The 24,937-nt window shown below is 50.3% G+C and overlaps 1 protein-coding gene across 1 annotated transcript in view; it reads left to right on the top strand.

The window, feature by feature from the left end:
• Window positions 1-7,183: 7,183 nt before the first annotated feature.
• The window catches only part of SAMD5 (sterile alpha motif domain containing 5), a 273,674-nt gene continuing 255,920 nt past the window's right edge, over window positions 7,184-24,937 (top strand). Inside the window, exon 1 of the mRNA XM_078615347.1 lies at window positions 7,184-8,328. Coding sequence (XP_078471473.1) covers window positions 7,450-8,328 — 879 coding nt within the window. The 5' untranslated portion in view covers window positions 7,184-7,449. The remainder of the gene's footprint in view (window positions 8,329-24,937) is intronic.

Here is a 24,937-nt window from a genome sequence, read left to right as displayed (position 1 = left end):
CTGCGAACCCCTGCGACAAAACTGCAAACACCCCTACGCTTCGGAGACGTGACGCTGCTCCCCGCCCCCCCCCCGACTCTCTTTGTGCGTCGTTAGCACGAGCGAGGCTGGAATCGAACCGAGAAGCTGGTGAATGAGGACGCTGCTCGCGCGCTCAACCCGGTGGTTCACACCTCGCCGCGCTCTTCTCCTCCAAAATTGGCGACGAGACGGCAACGAAATAGGCCTCCACGGGCAGCAAGCGGAGACAAAAAAAACCCCAGCGCCGAGTCCTCAGTCTCACTTCCCCTGCGCAGCCTGATTAGGAGCGCGCGCGCCCACAGGAAAAGTGAGGAGCGGCGGCTGCTGCGGTGAGCGCGCTGCGCTACAAATCCGGCGGAGCCGAGGTCGTATTCCCGCTCACGGCCACCAACACCAGTGACGATTATCTGAACCGGAACAGGTCCTGGTGCCTCCCCTAGGTCGGCTCAGCCTCAAATTAGTACTTTGTGCTGTGTGTAAAAAGACAGAAATCATGATCGCACTGGAAGGACAGAGGCGGTCGGGCGTGGTGCTGGCCGCCCACTCTCTTCGTGTCCCGTGTCGACCTTCATCGGTGCGCGCTAACGGCACTTGCCCCGGCAGCCTGTTAGGGCTACACGACGCGGGAGGGAGGGGGGATTTGTCGATTGCCCACAGGAACGAGGGCTTGAGCGCCAGGTTCCTCCGCCGCGTGCAGCATGGGAATTTGGACGCCAGTAGCTCCGGGCTACGCGAGGCTGATTAATCGCGACCACCCGACTCATTTAGTCGCAGGGCTAAAACGTGGGATTAAAATAAAGTCACGTATTCTCATTTTGCGCGGCGAAGAGTGGCCTTTATGGAGGTAATAAATGTAAGTTACGAGAACTTTCCTGTGTGGGAGGCATTTGTTTGACTTATTTCTTTAGCTCTTGGCGGTAGGATAGAAATATTTTTTTGTGCTGATTCTTACCAATTTCACCAAAAAAAAACTTGCCGTGCTTTCATATCGCTCCGAGCAAGAGGTATTGCTGATGTATTGGGTGATAGAGCGTGAGTGGGAATCGGTGGATGTGGGCGAATGCGTAAAGCTCCTGTTACTGCTGGCCAGTCTAAAACGGATTCTTCTGTTTCATAGCAAGAATATATGTTGCAAATGCATTGCTGCACTCAGTAGGTTCTGTGTTTGTATTAAAACAATATATTTTAAGTTAAGTCTATATGTTATTCGATAAAACACGCAAATTGTTGCATTGTGTGAGTGCGTGTGGGGCAGTGCGATTTCCGTTCAGGGCCGGATTAAGATTTTGTAGACCCCTGGGGTACAGGTACTGTGAGGCCCCCAGTAATATTTTGAAAAGGAAAAGAAAGTTAAAGAGAAATAAAATCTATTTTTACACGGCTAACAACAAATACAATTCAGCATTCACAAGTGAAAGAACTTTTCACTTCATCTCTGGAGGCCCTTCAGCTGACGGAGGCCCCTGGGCTGCAGCCCCTAAAGCCCCCGTGCCTTAATCCGGCCCTGTTTCCGCTCAGGGCCAACATCAGCAATGATTATCTGAACCGTTCATGGGCCTCCCCTAGGTCGACTCAGTCTCAAATTAGTACCTCGTGCGTTGTGTAAAAGCATCACCCCTGGGGAGACGAAGGTGGTCGAGCGTGGTGCCGACTACCCACCCCATCGTGCACCCTGCTGGCCTTCATATGAGCTCGTTCGTGTTGTTTTGTACGTCTGAAACATACTGTCAAGTCAAAAGCCTACGTGTTTGTCCGAATGAGCGCTGGGTGGTCATGTCCATAGGCGGACGTGATCTAGTGGGTGGAAATTACACATCCACACAGTAGAGGCCAGCCCCTCCAGAGAACAACTTTGTTACTTCTCAACAAAACTGGAACCTTATCGACCGCAGGGGCGTGATGATGATGGTGGAGGTGCGCCGATTTAAACCCAACTGAGAATTCCACTCACCACGTTCCCATTGTGGAGGCAAACCAGCGTTCAGTCTAACTCTTCGTGGCAGCCACTGCCACCACCGCAATAACTTAACTGCAGGTGGCACCAAGTTTCCAAGGCCAACGTGAAGTACTTTCGTGATGCAAACAACAACAAAAACACCACTTACTCTGTGGCTGCTCGAGGTTAAATGAGGCGGTTTGCGATGGTCTAATAGCGCGGCCATATGGCCCTCCGCTGCCTCTCGCAACCCCCTCGGGGGTGCATTTGATATGTTTTGATTCTGCTGGATGGATGGCAGCAAGCGGGAGAGGGAGGAGGAGGTTTGTGAACCGGCACTGCTGCCCGGTGCTGTTTAGTGTGCGCGGCAGATCGCACGAGGGATGGGAATTGGAGGGGGGGGGGGGGGTTTGTGAAGCTTAATTACTGCGTCAACACGGCCGGCTAAGCCAGTCCGTTAAGTGAGGGAGCTTCCACTCTGTACTTGCGTGGAATTGCCGTCTGTTTCGAGACAGGTGTGTAAGAGTAGGCCAAATACCCCCCAGAGAGAGGCGCTCTCTCTCTCTCGAGTTGCCTCGAGTGGAGGTCCAATTCCACAAGTCATGGCTTAAGCAGGTCATAAAAATATGGTTTGGGTTCATAAATGAACGCCGTCATTCATGCAAATTGCATCTCTCGCCATCGCTGAGGAGCCACAGACCAATCCGTAAGGCGCCATTGAATTGCCCAGAGCTCTGCGGTCCTCTATACATTAAGATGTTTTTTTTTCAGCCAATAAACGAGTGTTTTTTTTACATGTGGGAGGAAACCGTAGCACCTGGAGAAACCCCACGCGTGCGACGAAGCAACACTTCGTCCCCATGCAGAAGGAGCCGATGATGATATGAACCCGCACGGTGTTCTGCCGCATCCTCGTCGTGGCGGAGCCAGCGGGGTAATGGCGCGAGAAGAGAGTCCCGCAGCATTGGTGCGGTCCCCCAACCCTCGCTGCTGCCTCCACCGGTGCCGGATTGCTTGGGCTGCACCGTCACCTCGCCAAGATCTGACACCGCGTTTCTGCGCGAGGCCACGGATTCGTGTGATCACCCTCCTCCTCCTCCTGCTGCTGCTGCTGCACATTCTGTTGCACGCAACCTCCCATAGCTTTCAACCCACACGGTTTACCCCGTATTCTTGTACAGGGGAATTGAGTTTTCAGGTCCGGACGGCGTACAGCCGTTTGAATACGGGCAAAAAAAAATACATTTGTTTGTGTTTCTCCCTTGTGATGGGACTTTGTAGGATGAACGTTGAGATGTATAAGGGGCACGAGGTGACCAATACGGTCTCAATTGGTGTGTAATAAGGTAGGGCACTGATAAGGGGTTGACGGGTAGGCCCACCCCTCACGCAGCTTGCGAGAGTTGCGGTAACGCGTGGGGGTGCGTTAAAGGCAAGTTGTGCCAGCTCGCGAGACGGGCGCGCGGTGAGCGCAGAGGTCACGAGCGCCGTGCAATGAGCGCAGCGCATAACGCCGCGCGCTCGCTCTCGGCGGACTCTCGGTGCACATGTGACTGGCGCAAGAGCCTCCAATTACAATGGCATCGTTCTGCGCAAGAGTCGCTCTTGTATGGGGGGGGGGGGGGGTGAAGCGGAATGGCACAGTGAAGCGGTGTGTGTGTGTGTGTTTGGTTTTGTAATGCAGTGATACAGTACCCCGGTTTACGTCGGGGGGGGGGGGGGGGCGTTTCTGAAATGTGCGACGGCGAATATCGAAACGACGTAAAATAATGGGGTAGTTGTAGTGGTGGGTGGTGGTGGAGGCGAAGGCTGGGAGGCGTCGATAACGAGAAAGGGCGGACGACAATGCTGTCAGTGCAAATTATGTAGTGGTATTAATAAAGTGACGACGTATTTGCGAAACGACTTAAAAAGGGCAGACGTAAATCGGAGTATTACTAAATTAATTATACGTCGTGGATTTTCTCTCCAACACACCGGTGTACTGTACTAGTAAGGAATTGACACGTTTTGTTTACGTGACAAACCTCACTTATTGGCTGTGTCGGGTGGTGGCGGGTTTAACGACACATTTATATTTACGCGATCTAACCCCCAAAAAACCTCTACTACTGAATTTCACTTGCATTCCATCTCCCGGTGGTATCAATCGGCCGGTCGTGTGCGGTGAGGTAAAGTGTGGGTACGCTAAGTGTGATCAGCGTGAAAGAATACACCAAATACCCTGCTGAGCTTCCTGAAGCTCGCATCAACCGCAGGACTGCACCATCGCCTTCAAATTTGAACTGAGACTTGAGGGCGTTGACCTAGGCCACCGTGCGGTTTGTACATTCAAGCGAGCCAATCAGTGCGTTCATTACAAGATTCTCCTGCATCTGTAGCTGCTATTGGATCATGGGATCTCTCTTGCCAGTATCAAAATATAAGAATAGGTTTTACCCTTTCTGGTAAATAAAACAGGTATTCAGATGTTAGAATTCCAAACAATTTCAAAGACAATGTACATACTACCAGAGCATGTTTTTTTGCATGTTCACCACAAATATATGTGGTTAATGCAGACATGATTCCTTGCAAAAGGTTTATGTTTTGTGCTTTAACATCTTAACACAACTGTTTTATTTCCAGAAAGGGTAATACCTATTCTTAAACTGCTATTGGATGTCCACACAACAACCACAACATCTGTTATTGGATTATGCAGTAGACGACGGCTCTCGGTGATTAGTACCATTTTGCGGGAAATCAATAGTTATGAAACTACTATCCCCCACCATAGGAATGTGGAATTTCCACCACTCGCTTCGGACTACACCACTCGCCCTCGAGCAGGGAGACACGTTCTGTGATATAATCGCATCACGCCATCGCAATGCAATTGCCAACTGTTCAACAATTTTTCAACAACTTTCAACAATTGCCAATTGTTCAACTTTCTCAAATCCGGCAGGGCACGTGGTAGCTAAATGAAAACAACTGAACACGTGGCATCGTAACGACGTCATAGAGAACGGAAGTGGGGTTTGGGTAGGGCACGTCACGGCCAGAAAGGGCTTCATAGCTCATCAGTTTCAGTTTAATTTATTTGGTATAGCCCTGTGAGCCATTCGGCTCTTGAATCGGGTGCAACCGCAACAAACAAAAAACAAAAACATGAGCAAGAAAACATCTTAAAGCGACTATGCGCAAACAGAAACATCCAGGAAAAAACTAAAAAGTCTTCCATCTCCGGGATAAATAAATACGGTGATTCTAAATTCGGATTGAAGAGTAATGACGGGGAGTGGCAACCGATGAATTGTGACGCGTCCGAGAATACAGTCCAACTGCGCACGGTGGGATCGGTAGGGAATGGGCTTCATCCAGCAGTGGATAACCACGTCAGCGTGGCGTCGCCTGCAACCTCCCGTTCGTGGCCACGCGGTGGCGATACAGGGCAATGTGCAACCTCTTGAGCCAAATCCACAAAGAGTTATCTGTCGCCAGAGCCGTTCTTCCTCAATAACAACTCTGGGGTTGGGATACATTGTTGCTGTACGTGAGACCAGCATGGACAAAGACCGCCACTCTCCACCCCCTCCCCATAAAAACCACGGCGTGGCCAACACCACTCCCGGCCGCTTTTGTTTCCCCAGTGCTGTTGTTTTCACACCGCGCCAAGGATGAGTCCCACCGAGAGAAGGAAGCTCCACCCCGCCCCAGGACTGGTTCATATTTTAGTCACCGATGTTGGCCGTCAGCCGGAATCAAACTCGGTCCCCCGGGTCTCGTGGCGCAGTTGCGCTAACACGCGCTGCACCACCGCTCCCTTCTCCACACGTGGGAGTGGGATGGGATCTTGCCGATCATCATCAACGCCACTTGTTTTATGCAATGCAGCGCTCGCTGTCTTGGTAATGCAGCCAGATCATAACAGAGTTTCAGTACGTTTGATTAGTACAGCCAGAATACACGCATATAACTGGTAAGCTAACCGATGTTATAGCAACGAACATGCATGCATGCATATCTGGCAGTACTGTATATTAGTTTGTATACCGTGTTGTTTATGGCAGTTTTGGCAATCGGTGGCGTAGTGATTAGCACGCTGCGATTCGAACCCGGAGACCCGAGTTCGATTCCTGCCCACGGCCAACGCCAGTGATCCGCTCCTAGCTCGACTCAACCTCAAAAGAGTACCTGGTGCGGTGGGGAAACAAAGGCGGTCGGGCGTGGCGGTGGTCACCCACCTCCCTCGTATGCCGTGCCGACCTTCATAGGTGCTCGGTAACAGCACTTGCCCTAAACGTCTGGGAAGGCTACACGGGGGATCTTTGTCTTTGCGTGGCAACCGAGGAGGGGATGGAGCGGTGCCGGATTGCTTTGTTAGATCGCGGGAGGTGGCGACAACTTGGGGAGGCATACATCCAGCAGTGGATCGATCAATGATGATGCTGAAGTGTCGAGTACAATGTACATGCATCGCCAGTCTACTGTGAGTAGACGTGCGTGTGCATCTGTAGAGCCAGCGGTGTGTGGATGTGTACTACCTGGAGAGCGGTAGTGGAACACCAGTGACGAATATATGAACGTGTACCGAGTCTCCCTTGGGTCGACTCAGCCTTAAATTAGTACCCGATGCGATCTGTGAACATCGCCACTCGGGAGACAAAGGCGGCCGGGCTTGGTGCTATCCACCCCCACCCCCTCGTGTGCCGTGCCGGCCTTTCATAGGCGCTCGCTAACAGCACTTGCTCCACAAGTCTGTTTGAGGCTACACGGGGGATCTTTGTCTTTGTGATGCTGCCTGCTGCCAGTGCTGCTGTGCGTTTTGTCACACTGCTGGTGCAGACGTCACGTCCTGGAAGCTGTGTGCCCGTGTGCCTACGGGCACGTGTTTAATCCCAGCTCACGGCCAACGCCAGTGACAGTTATCTAAACCGGTCCTGGGCCCTAGGTCGACTCAGCCTCAAACGAGTACCCGGCGCGGTGTGTGAACATCAGCAGTGTGGGGAGACAAAGGTGGCCGGGCGTGGTGTTGTTCATCCAACCCATTCATAGGCGCTCGCTAGCAGCACTTGCCCCGACAGTCGGTTAACGCTACACGGGTGATCTCTGTCTGTGCGTGTCTTGAAGTGAGAGTGTGTGAGAGAGGGAGGGGGAGGGAGAGAGGGAGGGAGGGAGGGGGAGGGAGGGAGCTGTGAAGAGCGAAGCGCTAACACACGGAGCGCGCACCCAACACGGACCGTCACATACCATGCCTCCTCGCAGCATCACCACCACCACACAGCCAGCATCACCACCGCCTCGCTGCGGAATAGACAACGTGCGGTAGCCGTCACACATCTCACCACACACACAGCACACATCATCATCCTGCTCCCCCTCTTCTTTTTGTTCCCATTCTTGTGAGAATAAATGTATCGCTTGCGCCGCTCGCTACTCCGTCGCTCCTGCTGCTGCCTCCGCCACCACCACCACCACCGCATTCTGCCGTGCCACTCGTCTCATCGATGAGCGCCTCCGATCAGCTCGCACGCATGGCTAATTCATCCAGCAGCAGCAGCAGCAACATCGTCAGCGCCATCAACAGCTGCGGCAGCGGCGGCTGCAACAGCATCGTGGGCGAGTGGCTCAAAGCCCTGCGCCTGGGCCAGTACGCCGACTCGTTCCTGGACAATGGCTACGACGACCTGGAGATCTGCAAGCAGATCGGAGACGCCGACCTGGACGCCATCGGCGTGCTGGAGCGGAGGCATCGCCGCAAGCTGCGCGCGGCCGTGGCGAGGCTGCGGCAGGACGGAGGCACGGCCGTCTACTTCACGCTGGAACCTCCGCACGCGACTGCTGCTGCTGCTGCGGCTGCTGCTGCTGCTCGTGCTGGTTGCGTCCAGCGAGCGGTAGCGGCTGGAGGCGCGCGGGTGGACTTGCGTTGCCTGCTGCATAGCCACGCGGGTACGGAGAGACACCGTCAGTATGTCCTTCATCAGCAGCAGCAGCATTATCATCAGCAGCAGCAGCAATATCAATATCAACACCTCCTCCTGCACGGATCACCTGATACGGGGAATTGCCTTCGGGGCAGCCCGCTTGGCTATTGTGTGGAGCAGGGCCATCCCGTGTTGTGCAAGCAGCAGCAGCAGGAGCAGCAGCAGGAGGAGGATGCGTTGGCTTACGGAGCTTATGCTCACGAGAATTCAAAGCATAGGTCGGTGGGCAACGATGACGACGATGTTGATGGTGGTGGGGGCGAGGAAGAGGAGGTGTTGGTGGTGGAGGCTGGGACTCATGGGGAGAGGATTACCTACCCGAAGCTCAAGCTGAAGATCATGATCCGGGATAAGTTACTGCGGGATGGCATCCAACTCACGAGGCCTCCATACTCCCAACAGGTAGGACGACGACGACCTCGGCGCGGATTTGCCACCGAGAGGAATGAGTTCGCCGCTCGCAGTGGCGTCGGCATGCGGGACGGGTAGCTCCGTGGGGCTTTCTCTCGCCTGTCCCTGGGATGTTTGGAGCTTCGAGTTAAGATCGCATTGCCTTCGAATACGATACGAGTGGTGCGCCTTTGTGATGAAGGCTCGAATGGAACGCAGTGAAGGATGGCTTCATTCATAATGGTGTTGTTTGGTGACTTAGAAGGGTCGAGGGGTTGGGCGAAAGACCACGAGACCAATTTGTCTCGATGAGTTCGCAGTAGCGTTTAATACGTGGATATCGGGACCTCCTCCCCATCCAGTCTGTAGATCCTTGCTCAGAAGGAATGTCGCTTGTGGCTTAAATTTAAGATCTTTTCAACTCCGACGATGCCCCGGTTTGCCACGATCTATAGTGGTGGCTTTGAGCGAGTCGGGATAGCTATCAGCAGCGGAAGTCTTAGAGCCACGGGCTTCACATCGCCGTTGACTTAAATATGAATTGGCTCTTATTGCTATTGACTGAAGAACGTCAGAGGCGTGGACTCTAAAAGAGTCTCGGTTAAAAATCATCACCAGCAAGCCACTGTCTATCCACTGCTATACCATCCATCATGGTCGTCGGATGCCACAGTCTGCAAAAGCGTTTCGGGGGTTGTGTAGGCTGCAGCGTGGATACCGTGCAGGGGACGTGTCTAATAACACATTCCTGCGGAGGGAGCTGGTAGGAACGTTGGGTTGCTCGGTCAATGGCCAGGATCAACGGCGGTGTGGTGTATTCCGCAAATATGGCCGACTGTGAGGGCGGGCACAAGCCGGCGTGAGTAGGTTAAATGTTGAATTTTATAAGGGCACCACGGGGTGACCAGCCCATCCCCACCCTCACCGAGCCCCACCCTCCCCACCCAGCCCTCCCCAACCAGCCCCTCCCCAACCAGCCCCTCCCCACCCAGCCCCTCCCAACCCATCCCCTCTCCACCCAGCCCCACCCCTCCCATTTTTGGATGCACGACGGACGGACACAATAATCCCCTGTGGGCTGGTGGAACCAGGTGGTTCCTACCAGTAAAAGGACGCAGTAGCCTCCTGTAGGCTGATGGTGTTGTCACGCAACGCCACATCGGATACTCGAGACGTCTGTGGAAAAGAGAGCTTCAGAGCTCATTGGGTCCCTCCAGAATAATAAATAGTCAGAGATTGAGCCGCCTTTGGATTTGGTCGGAGAGACATCCCGACACGTTGTGGTTCTGTGCAGCCGGTGCCTCGATTGTCTGTCGAGGATTAAGTGCCATGATTGGGGCTGGAGGTGAAGGGCTGCGTGGGGTGGGTAGGGGACCAGCTGGGAGGGCGAGGGGATAGGTCATATCATTACCATTGCCTTACAATAGAGGAACTAAAACGTCGTTGGAGTGGCCTGGAGTGAAGCGACGTTAAGATGAGTGTGGGTGGTCAGAGCCGTCCCGAGGGTACACGGCGAATCTGGGCGACCGCCCCGGGCCCCGCGCTTTGGGTGTGGGGGTTAGCTCCGCGCCACGACGTCGTCATGGTGTGAAATGTAATACTCCCGTTTCAGTTTTCAGGCATTTCGGCTTGGGAGTTGTGGGTAGGGGGCATACAGTGTGATTTTCCCCGGGCCCCCTCCCCCCCCCATGTATGTACTGTTTGTTGAACTTCTTTCGCGCCGTACGTAGCCCAACTGTGTCAATCGGAGGTGCGGCGGAGCAAAGCGTGCGTTGGAGCGCCCCGCTGCTGCACCGAAGCTCTCTTGGCGTGTGACGAATGTCCCAGCAGCTCGGGATAAAAGAAAGGCGTTGGCTTGCAATGAAAACCAAAAAAAACATCGACCACGGCAAAGGTCTGGGTGGGCACCGGGGACTTGGACGTACTGGGGCAGCAACTCTGCAGTGGTCACATTTATCGGCATCCACGGAGGCCGTATCAGCCACAATGGACGTGCATTCGATCTGCTGCCAGCTCGTTTTTAGTGTGTGAGTGTTTGTTGTTGATTTTGGAGTTGGCTGTCCGATACGGCAGCGTGCACTGGTGTAGCGCATTATTATCAGTGTATAATCCGTGTGAAATACTGGCTTCAGGCGTTTGTATGGCAGGCGTGGGGGGGGTTACGCGCGCGTGTGTAGGGTTTGCTGCTACGGCTGTGATGGTTTTTGGCAAGCTGGACTTGGCGGGTAGTTGAAGAAAAATGGGGCAATTTTTTTTGTAAAATTAAATCTTGACCCAAACCCAGCAGTATGAGGTACATCGCAGTCGGGTCCATCGGCAGGTCGCGTGCAGTGGGGTAAAGTTGGGGGGGGGGGGTCCCACCTCTTCCAAGACGTCTGACCAGCGTGGAATAGTTGGTCCAAATGCTCGCTCTATAGAAGGGGGGGGTGGGGGGGTTCCCACCAATCATTGCCTCCTAAAGCACTTGAGCACAAGGCGCGCCACTACACCCGACTACAGGCATCGTCATGTTTGTGGAAAAAGAGAATGATGAATTACGACCTCTTACAGGCATCGGGGTGAATATGTTGCAAGGTGGTAGACCGCAACCGCCTCTGCGAACGAGAATCGCCCGCAACGTGCACGCTGTCGCCACATCGTGGAGGCTAAAGCAGGTCGTAGCCCGGGCAAGGGCTTGCTGGGATGGTAACGGCTTTGTATAGGCCAGAGTGGCGGCAGCGAAAAATCACAAGAAGAGGCATTTTTGATTATAATTGGGTAACGACAACAAAAAAATAACAACTCAATATTTAGAGAAGCCGCAATGCCACTGCGGTGAATGCGGTGGTCGGTCCTTTAATAAACAACGGCACGAAGCAGCAGTCGCGGTCCCTTCTCAAAGAGCCGCATACGGCTCTAGAGCCACAGGCTACCGACCCCTGGTCTAGGCTGCTGTGGTTGGGGGGGGGGGCAGTAGAGGACCGTGCAGAAAGATTAATTGTACTACTGTACATCTATGCTCCCCACCACACTGGCACAAACTACCGGTGTGGTGAAGTATAGTCAAATAACATTCGGCAGTGAATTGAAAAGGGGCTGTACATGTCCCATGAGCAACCACTGCGCTCTGGACAAGAGATGCCACCCTCTGTGGTCAACACGGGGATAGCTTGCAGGCCACAAGAGTACCCAAATAGGCCAAAAAAGGGAAGACTCCTTTCACAACGCTGGCTAATCGCCTGATGATGCTGGTTGTGGTTGTTGCAATCGCAAGCGAAACGTCACGCGACTGGAAATGTAAATGTTGTGGGTTTACTCTCCAACACGCCGGTGTGCTGATCTAGTAACTATTTGGCACGTTTTGTTTACGTGACAAACTTTATAAATTGGCCGTGTCGTGTGGTGGCGCGTTCAACGACGCATTTATATTTAAGCGATCTAACCCCCCCCCAAAAAAAACCCTTGATTATATGTAATTATATTGGTCGCGACAGCTTCCTACTACTGCGTGTTAAACATATCCGAATAGGTTCGAATTGACCTCGGCGACTAGAGGATGGCATCGTACTTGGCTGGAGGACGGCACATTGAAGAACGCGAATGCAGAATTGGCCGTATAATTTGCGTGGTTAAACTGAGAGCGCGCCGAGCGGATTGATACCAAGTGCAGCCACGTTACGTAATTTTGCCCAGTGGATGAGATCCAGAATCCTCCCATAGGAGCAAACACGAGATACACATTGTTCCCTGATACACTTTATGTCATCGCGAGTTGGCAACGCTTCCAATCCGTGTACGCGTATACATACCTGTCAACTCCTTATCAGTGCCTTCCTTATTACACACCAATTCAGAATTTATTGGTCACCCCGTGCCCTCTCTTCGAGAGCGAGTGAAACTGTTGCAGCGTCTCACAAGTTGAAAATGTTTTTTTTATTATTATTGAATCTACTGCCCTGTCATTTATGTTCGTACCAGCCAGATTTATTTTTTTCGGTGTCTGTTGCTGTAACTTGCTGACTCGCCCCTACTGTGAAAAAGAGCTTCATGGCTCAGCTGATTCCTCATCCAGTCTAAATAAACATTGTGATGCATTCCACTGCTCACTCACGTGATCCTCCACTATCATCTCCCCCGCACCGCCTATCCCAGTAAATATTAACAACCCACACTTTCCTACATCTTCACTATCTCCAAGTCTCTCACTGTAAACCTAAACCCATAAGGCCCTGCTGCGAAGCATCGTGGGTAAAATCATTTTTAACCGGAAATACCACGTGTCTGCACGTACACCACACACTAAAGCAACAATAACAACAAGTTGTAGTCCATCACTCCAATTGGCCTTCCAAAGCAATATTATCCAGCAGAATCTGCTGAAGCAAGCAAGCTCTGCACCGGTTTTAGACGAATGTTCTGGCCAACAGCGTCGGTAGCCCAGTGGCATTCGTATAGCAAGCTTTGCCTCTTCTGATGAGACCGCCGAAGGTCAAATCTCATCCAGAAATTGCTTGCTTTGAATAAATGTCGCCGCACAACATCGATTTGGAAAGCCAATTAAGAGTGATGCACTGAAGATTTCGTCTTACATACAATACTGCATCTGTATGTGGAGACAGATTCCCCCCAATCTGGTCCTCGCACATGATTGGCTCACGAGTGATGACATCACATTCGCCCCCTCTATTGAAGACCGAAACAGGAGGAGGATTTATCCACAACTCTGGCTGTCGCCTGATGATGCTGGTTCTTGTAATTGTTGGAGAAACGTCACAGTACTCGAATTGTAAATGTTGTAGTGGGTTTACTCTCCAACACACCGGTCAGTGCAGGACAAGTAATGAGTTGGCACGTTTTGTTTACGTGACAAACCTTACTAGATGGCTGTGGCGGGTTTACCGACGCAATTATATTTACTCGATCTAACCCAAAAAACCTCTATTAATGACAGGTTCCTGCGAGTGTATTCTTAAATCTAAACCGCTGTTGTTTTCTGAAGAAGGCCAGTGGCTCGTTTTGTTTCCTATCTGCTGGGACAAAGTAAGAAAATCCCCGAGTGTATTTTTGATACATCCTGTTTTTTGTTGTTTTAACATTTCTTGAGTCCGCAAGGACGATAGTGGATCACAAGCAACGCGCGACGTGAATGTACACGAATGTTGCGGGGGTTTGGGGCGCGGTGGCGCAGTGGATAGTTGCACTGCGCTCTGAACCCAGTGAGCTGAGTTTGATTCCCAGCCACGGCTGACATCGGCGGAGAGTGATATCTGAACCCGTCCTAGGCGCGCCCCTCGCGTTCACCCACCCGCACTGACCAGCATCGTAACGTATGGTGAAACAACCACCAGTCGTGGATTGTTAATTTGTGTATTTTTTCTCACACACCTCCACACAGAAGACGAACCGTATGGTGGTCTTGGTCTGCCAATGCCCATTAATCTGGACGCAATTTCATCTCATTGTCGTCGTCATTGTTGTTATTATTCTGCTTGTTTACCCACGGAAGCCTCGCTGAGTCTCATGACAATTTCACGAGAGTTCTGTCAAGTTTTCGCCGTAAGTGGCGACGATTGCCGTGCGTAATCTCAGGCGAGACATTTTTATTTTCATCACTGGGATGTTCGGCTAATACCACTTATATTTTATGTTTTTTGTTTGTTTTTGTGCCAAAATGCAGACCCGTGGCATTTGGCTACAGAGGAGACAATATCTTGGTACATGGAAGCCCCTTTCGATGCGCTGATAGGGTGCCCTTGCCAGCTTAGGATCGGGTGGCATTTTCACGCATGCCTGGGCTTGCGGCTGCATCATCGTTGGCGCATCCACGGCAGCGGCGTCGAGAGCGAGCGAGAGAGCGAGAGACATTGGCGCGGATGTCGTCGTGTACACACGCACATAGTGTGCTGTCGCGCGTCTTAATGTGTTAGCAATAAGCCTGTCCCCGTTATGGGAAAAGCCATATCTATGGGAAACCAAGTGCAGTAGATTACATCAGACCAAATTAGTTCAATGTGTAGCCTTGCAATTGCTGGCTCACACCCACTGTCAGCAGTGACATATATTTGTCCTACTTTTTCACACTGGCCCGAAGTCTTTTGAGGGGGCGGGAGCTGCTCACACTTTACCACCACTACAAGCCGAGCCACCAATTAACAACTGGCACAAATATGCAATCCTAGCCAGGTATGTTGAACTTATTTGACACCGTACGAAGCCAAACATGCTAATTGGAGGTGTGGGTGAAGGACAGCATACTAAACACACAAAAACAATTGTCAGACTCCTCAATGCGGCTAGGATGTAAAGTGACCGGGATAAGGAAGTACAACAAGTAGGTTTGTGAATAAGTGTGTGTGGGCCTTTAAGCATTAGTGTCGTGGTTAGCACGCTGCGCTACGAACCCAACGACCTGAGTTCGATTCCCGCTCACAGCCAACGCCGGTGATGATTATCTGAACCGGTCCTGGGCCCTCCCCTAGGTCGACTCGGCCTCAAATGAGTACCTGGTGTAGCGGTGTGTAAGCATCGCCCCTTAAGGAGATGAAAGCACATGTGAGAAAATCCCCCTTGAACGTGCCCGATTATTGTGCCATAGGCGATGGAAACGTAGTGGCGATGTCTCCGGCGGGTAAAGGCAGCGACGGCGGTGATCTTCACAGTGCGTCATCCAGATGACTCTGGGCTGTCGCTCCTCTTGTCTCTCTCTCCTCTTGTCTCTCTCTCTCTGCTGGCGACTCGCCGGGCCGGTCGGCGAGATGAAACGTGAGCGCGGCACCCCGATCGCGGTCATCGTTTTATGCCGTTGTTGTCGCCGCCGCCACCGCCGTAAAGCAAAGTAAACGTTTGGTGTGCCGACGCTCGTAATGGGAGTTATGGCTGGCAACTGGCCGGGGAGATGCATCACAGTGACGGGGGGGGGGGGTCGCGGACGGGAATTAATCTGCCTCGCCAAACGGCGACAATGAACGACCAGAATTCCGCCCCCACCACCCCGAATAAAAATGCTCACCCGTCCGAGACTTGGTCGCGACGCGCTGTCGTGGCTCCCTGTATCGGCGGAACCGTAAAGCAGTAAAGCATCTGTAATGTTCCGTAATGTATTTACAGACAGTAACGGTCGCTCCTAATGGAATCCGGGAATGGAGAGTGCCTCCCCCCCCACCTTCCCTTGTGGTTTCCTTTCCAGGGATGAGATGTGGGATGGGATGTAGCCACCCCCAACCAAGACGGCTGTCAAAAGTGACAGCCGGCGTGATCTTTAAGTGACAAAAAAGGTCATCTCTTTTAGCGAGGGCGAAGGTGTTATTGTCGCGGTGGATTCGGGGTTTGTTGTGGTTTGGTTGGTGTAGGAGGATGTTTGCAACGGACTAGTGCGACCCAAGTCGCCCGTAATGTGCCCCCGATCACGGCAGATCTCGGAAGATGAGGCAGGGTTGAGCCTGGATAATGCTCCGCATGACGGGCGCGCTGCCACGCTCCACAGCAGGATTTTTGAACGATGCAGGCCTGCTTTGTGGGGGCGGCACAGAGGGCAGTTCATAAATATCAAGTATTGTACTGTACTTACGCAATTATGCTCCCCACCTTCATCAACCCACACTGGGCCAAGCGTGAAGTACGGTCAAATAAAACCCGCAACCACCCAATTTGGCATGGAGAGAGCCTCATCTAGCGGCAGACATTTTTTTTATTTGTTGAGCGAATTCTTTTAAACGTGACTGTCATACAGTTAGAGTACCAGAGATGCAATAAAAATAAATATGTTTGTCAATGTTATAGTTGAGCGGACGTCGACCCCACGTAGCCACAGAGTGTTGTGACGGCCTCCTCCTCCAGCACGTGCAGGGCAACAATCGGTACCGCCTGGCATGCCCTGCGCACTTCACAGCCAGAGACGGCAGTGTGCCATCGCCTTCTGTTCCACGTGTACACACGGTGGGCTGACACGTCGTAGTCCAATGTCCCATGTGGCACACTCGCTCTGACCTGGCCACACCGAAAGGCATCGGGACAGACGGATCACTGATGTTACTGTACAATGTGGTGGACATTCTTCCGTACACGTATGACCAAATCTCCCAGAATGTGTCTGAGCCCATCAGATCTTGTGAAGCTAAGCAGGCTTGAGCGTGGTTAGCACTCGCATTGGAAACCGTCTGGAAATGCCGGGTATCATCTGGACATCTCCCAGCCCAAGCTAGGAGATGTTACAGCAGATGCAAAGTACTCGTCACTATATCTGTAAGAACCTTTGAGCGTGACTCCATTCATAGGCTGAGTGAGTTTTCTCCACGTTCCCTGGATTCCTCCCACACGAAGCCAAACTCTCATGACTGGCGTTGGTCAAACATCCCAATATAGCGGGACCCTAAACACGTCTTTAATACTCAGTGAGGCTTTCATGGTTTAATAAAGGGCATTATCACTATTATAGTACATTATTTATTGAGTTAAATAGGCTAAGGTTGGTCTGGTAATTTATGTTGGTGGTGAATCATAAAGACGTTTAGAAGGACTTGTGATCATGTCCTGCATTAATCTAGAAAAGACTCCCTAAGGTTCGTAACTAATTTCCCTGTTTGGAATGTTTGGCACATTCCCGTGTGAGTAACGCTATTTCTGTTTGTGTTGGTGGAAACTGGAATCCCTGGAGAAAATCCACACGCATGAGGGGATAGGTGTCTATTAGACGGATGTAACAGTTCATCGACAAAAAAACAGTATAACGCTAACGCAAAAACACATCCTGTTGTACGTATTATAATTGGCTGCAAGGTGGTGAGGGGATTGCAGGAAAATACATTATTGAATCCATCTGTGCGGAGATTCGAATGTTACTTTTATTTTTTCTCTGGCACTACCATACCTCAATGCAGGGCCAGTTAGTCAAAAGAAACGTTTTTTGAGACTGAGTAAAAAAAACAATGAAAATAAATTAAAGAGCCAAAGCCATCTGAAGAAATGTTGTGAGGCTCGGTGAGGCTTTCCTGAGTTGTAAAAGAGAGATTATGCAAATTGTATTCCAATGGAATGACATATTGTTTCAGAAAGGACACCGCTATCTTACAACTTAGTCAACCTTGTCCAAGTGCCTCATTGTTAATTCACGTAATTCATTCATGTCATATTTACTCTAAGATATTTTCTTGTCAAAGTCAATGCAACGTGTCACCATGCTGCGAGGAGCATCTGTATTGGCAGATATGAGCCAGCGACAGAAATTTCAAATAATTTATGGTTGGGTCCGTCAGTCCATATTACAACTACAAGCGATTTTTCACATCTATATGGTCATTTTAGCAAACTTGCCAGCATGGGGGGCTGAGGTTATTCAAAACCAGTATTTGAACTTGCACCCTTCTTATTTCCAGTACTCTTATCACGACTCTGCCACCTCGACAGATTACAGAACCACGCACGGAAATGGTTCTTGGGAAAGCAGAGTGTTGTCTCGTTAATGTGTCACCTGGTGATAAAATAGCAATTTAAATCACCCCACCCCTCAATGTTTTGTAAATGTAATGTAAGAAGCTAACTGCAGTACAAACATCGGCTGAAAGTGTTTTATATTGATTTCAAGAGTGGGATAACACAAGAGGTGTCTCCGGGAAAAGTTTTTTTTAAAATGGAAACTAATGGGAGCCACTCATATTTTACCAGACGAAAAGGGTTACCCGATTTGAGAAAAAATGCGATTCGATTCCCAAGGAAACAAAAAGGTGGCGTTGCATGCCAGCCGATGCTGTCTTCACACCGTTTGATTCTATTCCACGAATTATCTTTTACTCAAGCGGTTGAGAGCTCCCATTTAGATTGATTACCTCTTATTTTAGAGACCTCCGTGTGCCATAGTGACGCAAGCAAAAACGCCACGGAGCTAGTCGCTCGAACAAGCAATTGGGGCGGCACTTGGTAAGCAAAGTTGGTTTTGGCTTTGAGACAAATTTTTTATGTTACACAATTCCATGGCAGTTGCCAGCCTCCCCGAATCGTGACCAATGTCAGCTGCCCACAATTTTTTACGCAGGGAGCAATGATGCTTAATTCACAATGCAACTTGAATTGTGGCAATTTCACTATTCTATGGGCACGCGCTAACACCGCTGCCCGCCTCGAACGTTTGCCGGTAGCGGCATCTCAGGCGTTCACCCGCTGGCTCATTCACCAACCGCGATACGAAAAACATGTTCAGAATGCGGCTGCTAAGTGTGGTAACCACACCACCTTCTTCACATCCTATTACGCCCGTGTTGGCCTCCCTGCACTGGCTTTCAATTTCACATAGATTCCGTCTCCTTAATCTCGCAGCTGTATTTTGATGGACTAGACAACTGCGTTCTTCTGCCAGCACGCGGGCACGTCCGCCACTTCTTTACTCCCTTGGTTCCGGTCTTATCTTTCAATTCGTCGTTTTTTTTGGGCAAATTTCAGGGTAAATCTTCCTCTCCGAAAACTGTTCAATCAATTAACCTCCTTCCACTGGGTGTCGAATGTTGGAGCCCGCCTTGATGCGATTTCGGACAGGATTGGCTCTTAATTTTCATTCATTTAAATACTGCCAAAAGCGAGGCTCAAATAAATATTTGGGAACAAAAAACAAAAGAGTCGGTTCTAAATCTTGGTCTGTACGTAACGTGGCGCGCCTCCTTGATTTGAGTATGATGTTGGTGAAAAGGGTGTGCAACCACCGTGGAGTAATATATTAGATCCTTAACTTTCATTCTTTCACCTTTGGGGTACCGCTGTGGCGAGATGTTAACTTCCCTCGCCTGGTATGTAGGAGGTCGTGGGTTCGATCCCGACCCTGATGTCTACTGAATATTTGTAGTTGGCACCGTTCTCTCTCTCCCCATGGTCGTGTGGAATTTTCTCCGGGTCCTCTTGGTTTTCCCCTCCACATTTAGTTTCCTCGTGATAAGCCACTTTCGTTGACCTATCATTTGTGGCCAGGTCGCTTCTGAAAAAGGCCCATATAGCTCAGTGGACCTTATCTGGTAAAATAAAAAATAGTTTGTTAAGACCTCTCACTTGTGGTTGTGTAACATCGCCTGCGTGCGGTGGCATTGTCCAGATCCACCGGCTGCCGAGACCCAAACCCATGCCTTCATGACCTCTGTAACTCGCTCCACTGTGCTCTTCCACATTCCCTCATTTCAAGGATACGAACGAGGATTTAAAATGCCGCTCCCAAGGCTCCTCGCCCGTACGCGACAAGATGATCGCATCGCTCCAATCATACCTGTCAACCCATACGGGTTACCAGTATTCTTGTACAGGGAAATTGAGTTTTCAGGTCCACACGGCATACATCCGTTTCAAAACGGGCGAAAAAAACGTCTATTTGTTTGTGTTTCTCCCTTGTGATGGGACTTTGTAGGATGAACGTTGAGATTTGTAAGAGGCACGTGGTGACCAATAAGGGTCTGAATTGGTCTGTAATAAGGTAGGCCCTGATAAGGGGTTGACAGGTTTGTCGTGGTGAGTGTAGTAGTGGTGATTGTCTATTTGTTTGTGTTTCTCCCTTGTGAGGGACTTTGCAGGAGGAACGTTGAGATGTATAAGGGCATGGGGTGACCAATAAGGGTTTGAATTGGTCTGTAATAAGGTAGGCCCTGGTAAAGGGTTGACAGCTCTGCTCCAGTGCCGCTACGATGTCTCCCCTACGACTTCCTGTCCAATCTCGGATTCACTCCGATATTGCAGTTGATCGTCTTTTGTGACTTCTTCATGGGTCTCGTCCCTGCCTCCTGCCTCTCCCTCTCTCTCATCTCATTTTACTCTCTTGTAATGTTGTCTCTGCTCCAGCAAATGAAGGCCGACTCGCAAGGCCACCCACAGTGCATCTTTGGTGCACGGCAGTGTCGCTTCATCTCTGATCCTTACTCCCGATGTCTGGAATTCTCTTCCACGTGGATTTCGTGCAATTGGCTCTGCCCTTGTTCAAGTCATGACCTGAAGACCCATTTGTCTTTACGTGCACATAGATGGATAAAAAAATGACACCGGTTTGTCTGTCTCCTTTGGGGCATCTGAAGATGCAGTTGCATTTCGATGCTATACAAATGAAAGTTTGTATTTTAATCCTGTAATGAAGATTATATTATTGTAATTCTGACTCCCAGGACCATATTTAAGCAGAGGGATTACACGATGATAAGGGGTGGGTGGGTCAAATCATATACAGTCCGTTCTCCTATAACATGGTAGTTGTATGTATGTTGAACTTCTTTCGTACATCGTACGTAGTTGCATTTCCTAAAGAACACCGTGTTATGGAAAAATCGTGTGATAACAACCATTTCGTAAAGCACATTCCGCGATAACGTGTGCACAAGACTGAGGCACGCATGTAGCATCTAGAAGCATCCAGCAGCATCCTGATGCCTTGCGTGATGATGCTACGCCGAGGCAGCCATATAGTCACTTATTACTACCCGCATGACGTATTTCCGTTCGCTCAATCGCGTTATATCCAATTCGCGTTATTAAAACACGCGTTATAGCAGAACTGACTGTGCAGTATTTTGATCCCTGGGGGGTCAAAATGCTACCTCGCACTGTCACGACAAGGGTACTGGGTTTGGAATCTGTAACACACCTCATTTTTGGGGCTGTTCCCGAACGCGTGGGGCGATGTTCCACAACTTATTCTTGACAGCACTCGATGTGAATCCCGTGTCGCATGGCGGCGGGAGACGTCGCGCAATTGAAAGCACGGCAACCGAGCTCGCGGATGGAAAGTTTCATCCCTCCTGCAGAAAATTAAATCAAATTGGCGGAATTGGATTTCGTGCCCATGTATCCTCGATTAAAAAAGCTATTTAATGCTCTGTAAACCGTCTGCTTATTTCCTGATTTGTAGCCAATAGTGCACGATTAGGTTCACTTAGGCCAATTACGTTCGCACATAATCCTACGGTATTGACGTGGCTTTGGGGCTGTCTTGCAGCGATAGGGAGGTTGGGGGAACTGATTTAAGAGTGTTATCCATCACGCTCCGAACTTATGTTTAATTTTTCCAAACGAATGTTGTCTCAAATTGGGGAGTGATCTTGGCGAGATATCAACTCGGCAAGAGGTGACGCTTCAGTCGGGGGAAGGCAGATGGGAGGGATGCTTTTGTCGCACGCATGGTCCCACGAGGGTTGACAACATTGCGAACGAAAATTAAAAGCAAATTAACGATCGCAGATGTCGAGCCTCTTTCATAAAAGTGTTTTTTTACTTCTGAACAGACCAGTCAACTATTGCGTGAGGTTTTGGTACTCTCGTGACTAACTACACGTACCCGGTACGTTAGGGGCCGTCCATAAATGACGTCACGCGATTTTGGACGATTTTTGACCACCCCCCTCATCACACGGCGTCACAAAAAGTCAGACCCCCCCTCAAATATGACGTCACAAAGCTCTGCCCCCCCAAAAAAAATAAAACATGCTTCAAATCGCTTTCAAATATTGTCATTGTAGTGTGTATTTAATGTGGCGCTGAACTCTGATGTTGTAGGAGAAAAAAATTATTAAAAAGTCTATTTAATTAAGTAGAACGTGTTGTCTATATTTATTTAAGGTTGCGCATTTTGATGTGACGTCACATTTCTCAACCCCCCCCCTCGTCACACATCGTAACAAATGTCTGACCCCCCCCCCCCTCTAGGTGCGTGACGTCATTTATGGACGGCCCCTTACTACAATATCGTCCTCCGCACTGGCAGCGCTCTGGCAATAATGGCTCCGTTTTGAGAGGGGTATCCGTGGACATAATGGCCATGTTGCCAGGGCTCAATTTCAAACTCGGTATTTCCCAGAACGCTGCTACGCGCTGGCTTTGGAGAGTCAGAGAGTATGGATTTGACGGCGTGAGTCACTACTGTTAGAGTACAAGGCACGCCTATCCATAACAATTCTACATTATCGTACTCTGTATTCCTATAATCGTACGAACGGGTTTATATAAATGTAAAAAAACAAGTTGCCCTGTGGGCCTCATCTGCGGCGATGCAGCTGCATGCTTTTGCACGTATTTGATTCGAAACTTTTATCACCAATTAAAGCCGCGTTTCTCAAATCTGTATTGGCCTATGGACCACTCGGCCGATACAAACATTTCAGCGGACCACCCAGCCCTTGCGACACAACGCATTCACGTATATCTCGAAATGGCAGGAGTACAAAATTATTCATATTTACCGGAACATTAAAAAAAACGCAGCTAAAAGTTTTTTTTTAGAGGAGGCATTTAGATCTTTGGGTTAGGGTGATTTAATAACGGTAGTTACATAACTGCATGTTTATTATTATTAAATATCAACTATGAATGAATGAATGTCTGAAGCAAATGGTATAAACATTGTCATTACAGCGATTCCTCATCAACTGCTGGGGGTTATGTTCCTGGATACTCTAGTTTTGTTGGCAAAACCGTGGTTGGCAAAGACTAAAAAAGGCGACCGCGGTTAACACCCTCATCGAAGCCTAACTACGCACCCTTTGCATTCGGTAAACTTGAGAACTACTTTCATAACCTGTAACCTTTAACGCTGAGAGGGAAGTCCAGATAACGTTCACAGCGACGATGATGATGATTATGACAATGATGATGACGATGTTGGGTGGGGGGGTTGGACTCGCTCACACCGTCCTACCGATGCCGCACTTTCTCCACGTGCAATAGTTATACTCGATCGTGCAACTCAACTCGTTTGTCTCTCAAGACAAAATTCTTTCCTTGCCCTCTTGTTCACACTATGCTTCACCACCACCAGCTCGACGCTTCGGGGCCATGATTAAGGCCGAAACATTCGTGGTTATTGTACAGTAATTCCAGTACACTTTCACGAGCCACGGTGGTGAGATGTTAACTACCTCGCCTCGTATACAGGAGGTCGTGGGGTTTTGATCCAAACCCTAACACCTACTGTATATGTGGAGTTTCCGTGTCTCTCTGCCTGTGGTGGCGTGGATTTTTCTCCAGCTCCTCCAGTTTTTCCCATCCACATTTAGATACATGCCTTTAGATCATTTGGCTGCTATACATTTCCACACGATGAGCAACTTCGTCGAGCTTATCATTTGTGGCCAGGTTGCTTCTGAAAAAAGAGCCGTACAGCTCAGTGGGCTTTACCTGGTAAAATAAAAAATATAGCGAAATTACAGCACCACGCTTTGACGACTGCTGTGCGACACTCAAGAACGCTAACAAGTACTTTGAACGCTGGCACGCGTGGTGGGTAGCACGCGCTTGATGCGCTCGTGCTGGCGGAGTTGGTTTTGAGAGGGGGTGATGGGGGGCGAGGGGGGGTGATGGGGGGGGCGAGGGGGGGTGATGGGGGGGGCATGGGAGGGTGTGGGGGCCGTGGGAGGGTGGGGGGGGCGTGGGAGGGTGGGGGCCGTAGGAGGGTTTGCGCTGGATCACAACAACGACCACAATTGCTCTGTGGACGAACAGAACGATTGATTACCAATAAAGACAAAAAAAAACTAGCGATGGATGTGGCGTGGCAAAATAATTCCCCGGAACAGCGTTCTGGACTGCTCCGACTCGAGTGAAGCACTGCTTGTTGTTGCCCATCCACCCGAGCCCCAACGATGCAACGAATTGTCCCGGTGCCAGATCGGACGTTGGCTCACAAATCCATTGATTCCATTTCGTCTTGTTGTGTACCGTCTCATTTGCATTGCCACTCTCTCTCTCTCTGTCTCTGTTTGCCTCAAGGTGTAACGGCACGAGTGCACGTACAGCCTTTGTCAATGCACTGCTAGATAAGGACGGATCTGTGGCCTTTATTTGACCATACTTCACCAGGCTGGCCAGTGCGGTTTTGTAAAGTCGCAGGGAGCATTAGCCGCTGGAGGATAGTGCAATACAAGAGTGGACTTCGCCACCATGCCCACCCGCATGACAGAGTAGTCCTGCAGCAGCAGCCTACAGCACCCGCTGCTCGCAAGGCGGTCGTCCATCGCAGCCATATCCAGGCTCAAACCGCCCTGCCTGCTTAGCTTGTCGAGATCTGTTGGCATCGGAAGCATTTTGCGCGATTTGGCCGTGAAATAGCGTGCCAGTTGCGAATCATCGAACGGCAAAAAGAAAAAAAAACATTCGGTGCAAATGCCTGTTGCTTGTGAAATAGGGATGAGCTAATGTGCGTGAGTGGACCGAGACCAAGGAGCCCAATATTGATTCAGGTTTAATTCCCAGTGTTACCAAATGCGATTTACAAACAGGGCTAATTGAATTACATCTGGTCTTGGGGGGGAGGGTGGGGCAGAGGCTGACTTTTAACGAGGAATCCGCCTCTGCGAGCCCCCAACGAAAAGGTCACCTCTGAATTAATTAATCACGCGGCACGCGGACAGCGTGGGCAGGGCTACTGGTTCGGAATGATGCTCGCCTCTGAGTCTGGCCGTTTGACAGCCGGCGGCCGGCGCGGGAGGAGGCTGTGACATGGATACCGTGCAGGAGAAATGTAACGTGCGCTTCGCTACTGACACACGACACACCGATACACAATATGGAAGAAGTGCCGCACTGACACAACAGAACAAACCATACAACGTATAACGATGCAATGGCCCAATCCACAAATGCGAAGGAGACATCACAGTCACGACGATTCACTCCACTGCTCTTCACGCGATTATTT

Source organism: Lampetra planeri, chromosome 47 (genome assembly GCF_965212315.1).
Source record: "Lampetra planeri chromosome 47, kcLamPlan1.2.h2, whole genome shotgun sequence".
Taxonomy (NCBI): Eukaryota; Metazoa; Chordata; class Hyperoartia; order Petromyzontiformes; family Petromyzontidae; genus Lampetra; species Lampetra planeri.
Note: the sequence above shows the minus strand (reverse complement) of the source record. Positions and strands in the feature narration are given on the sequence as shown.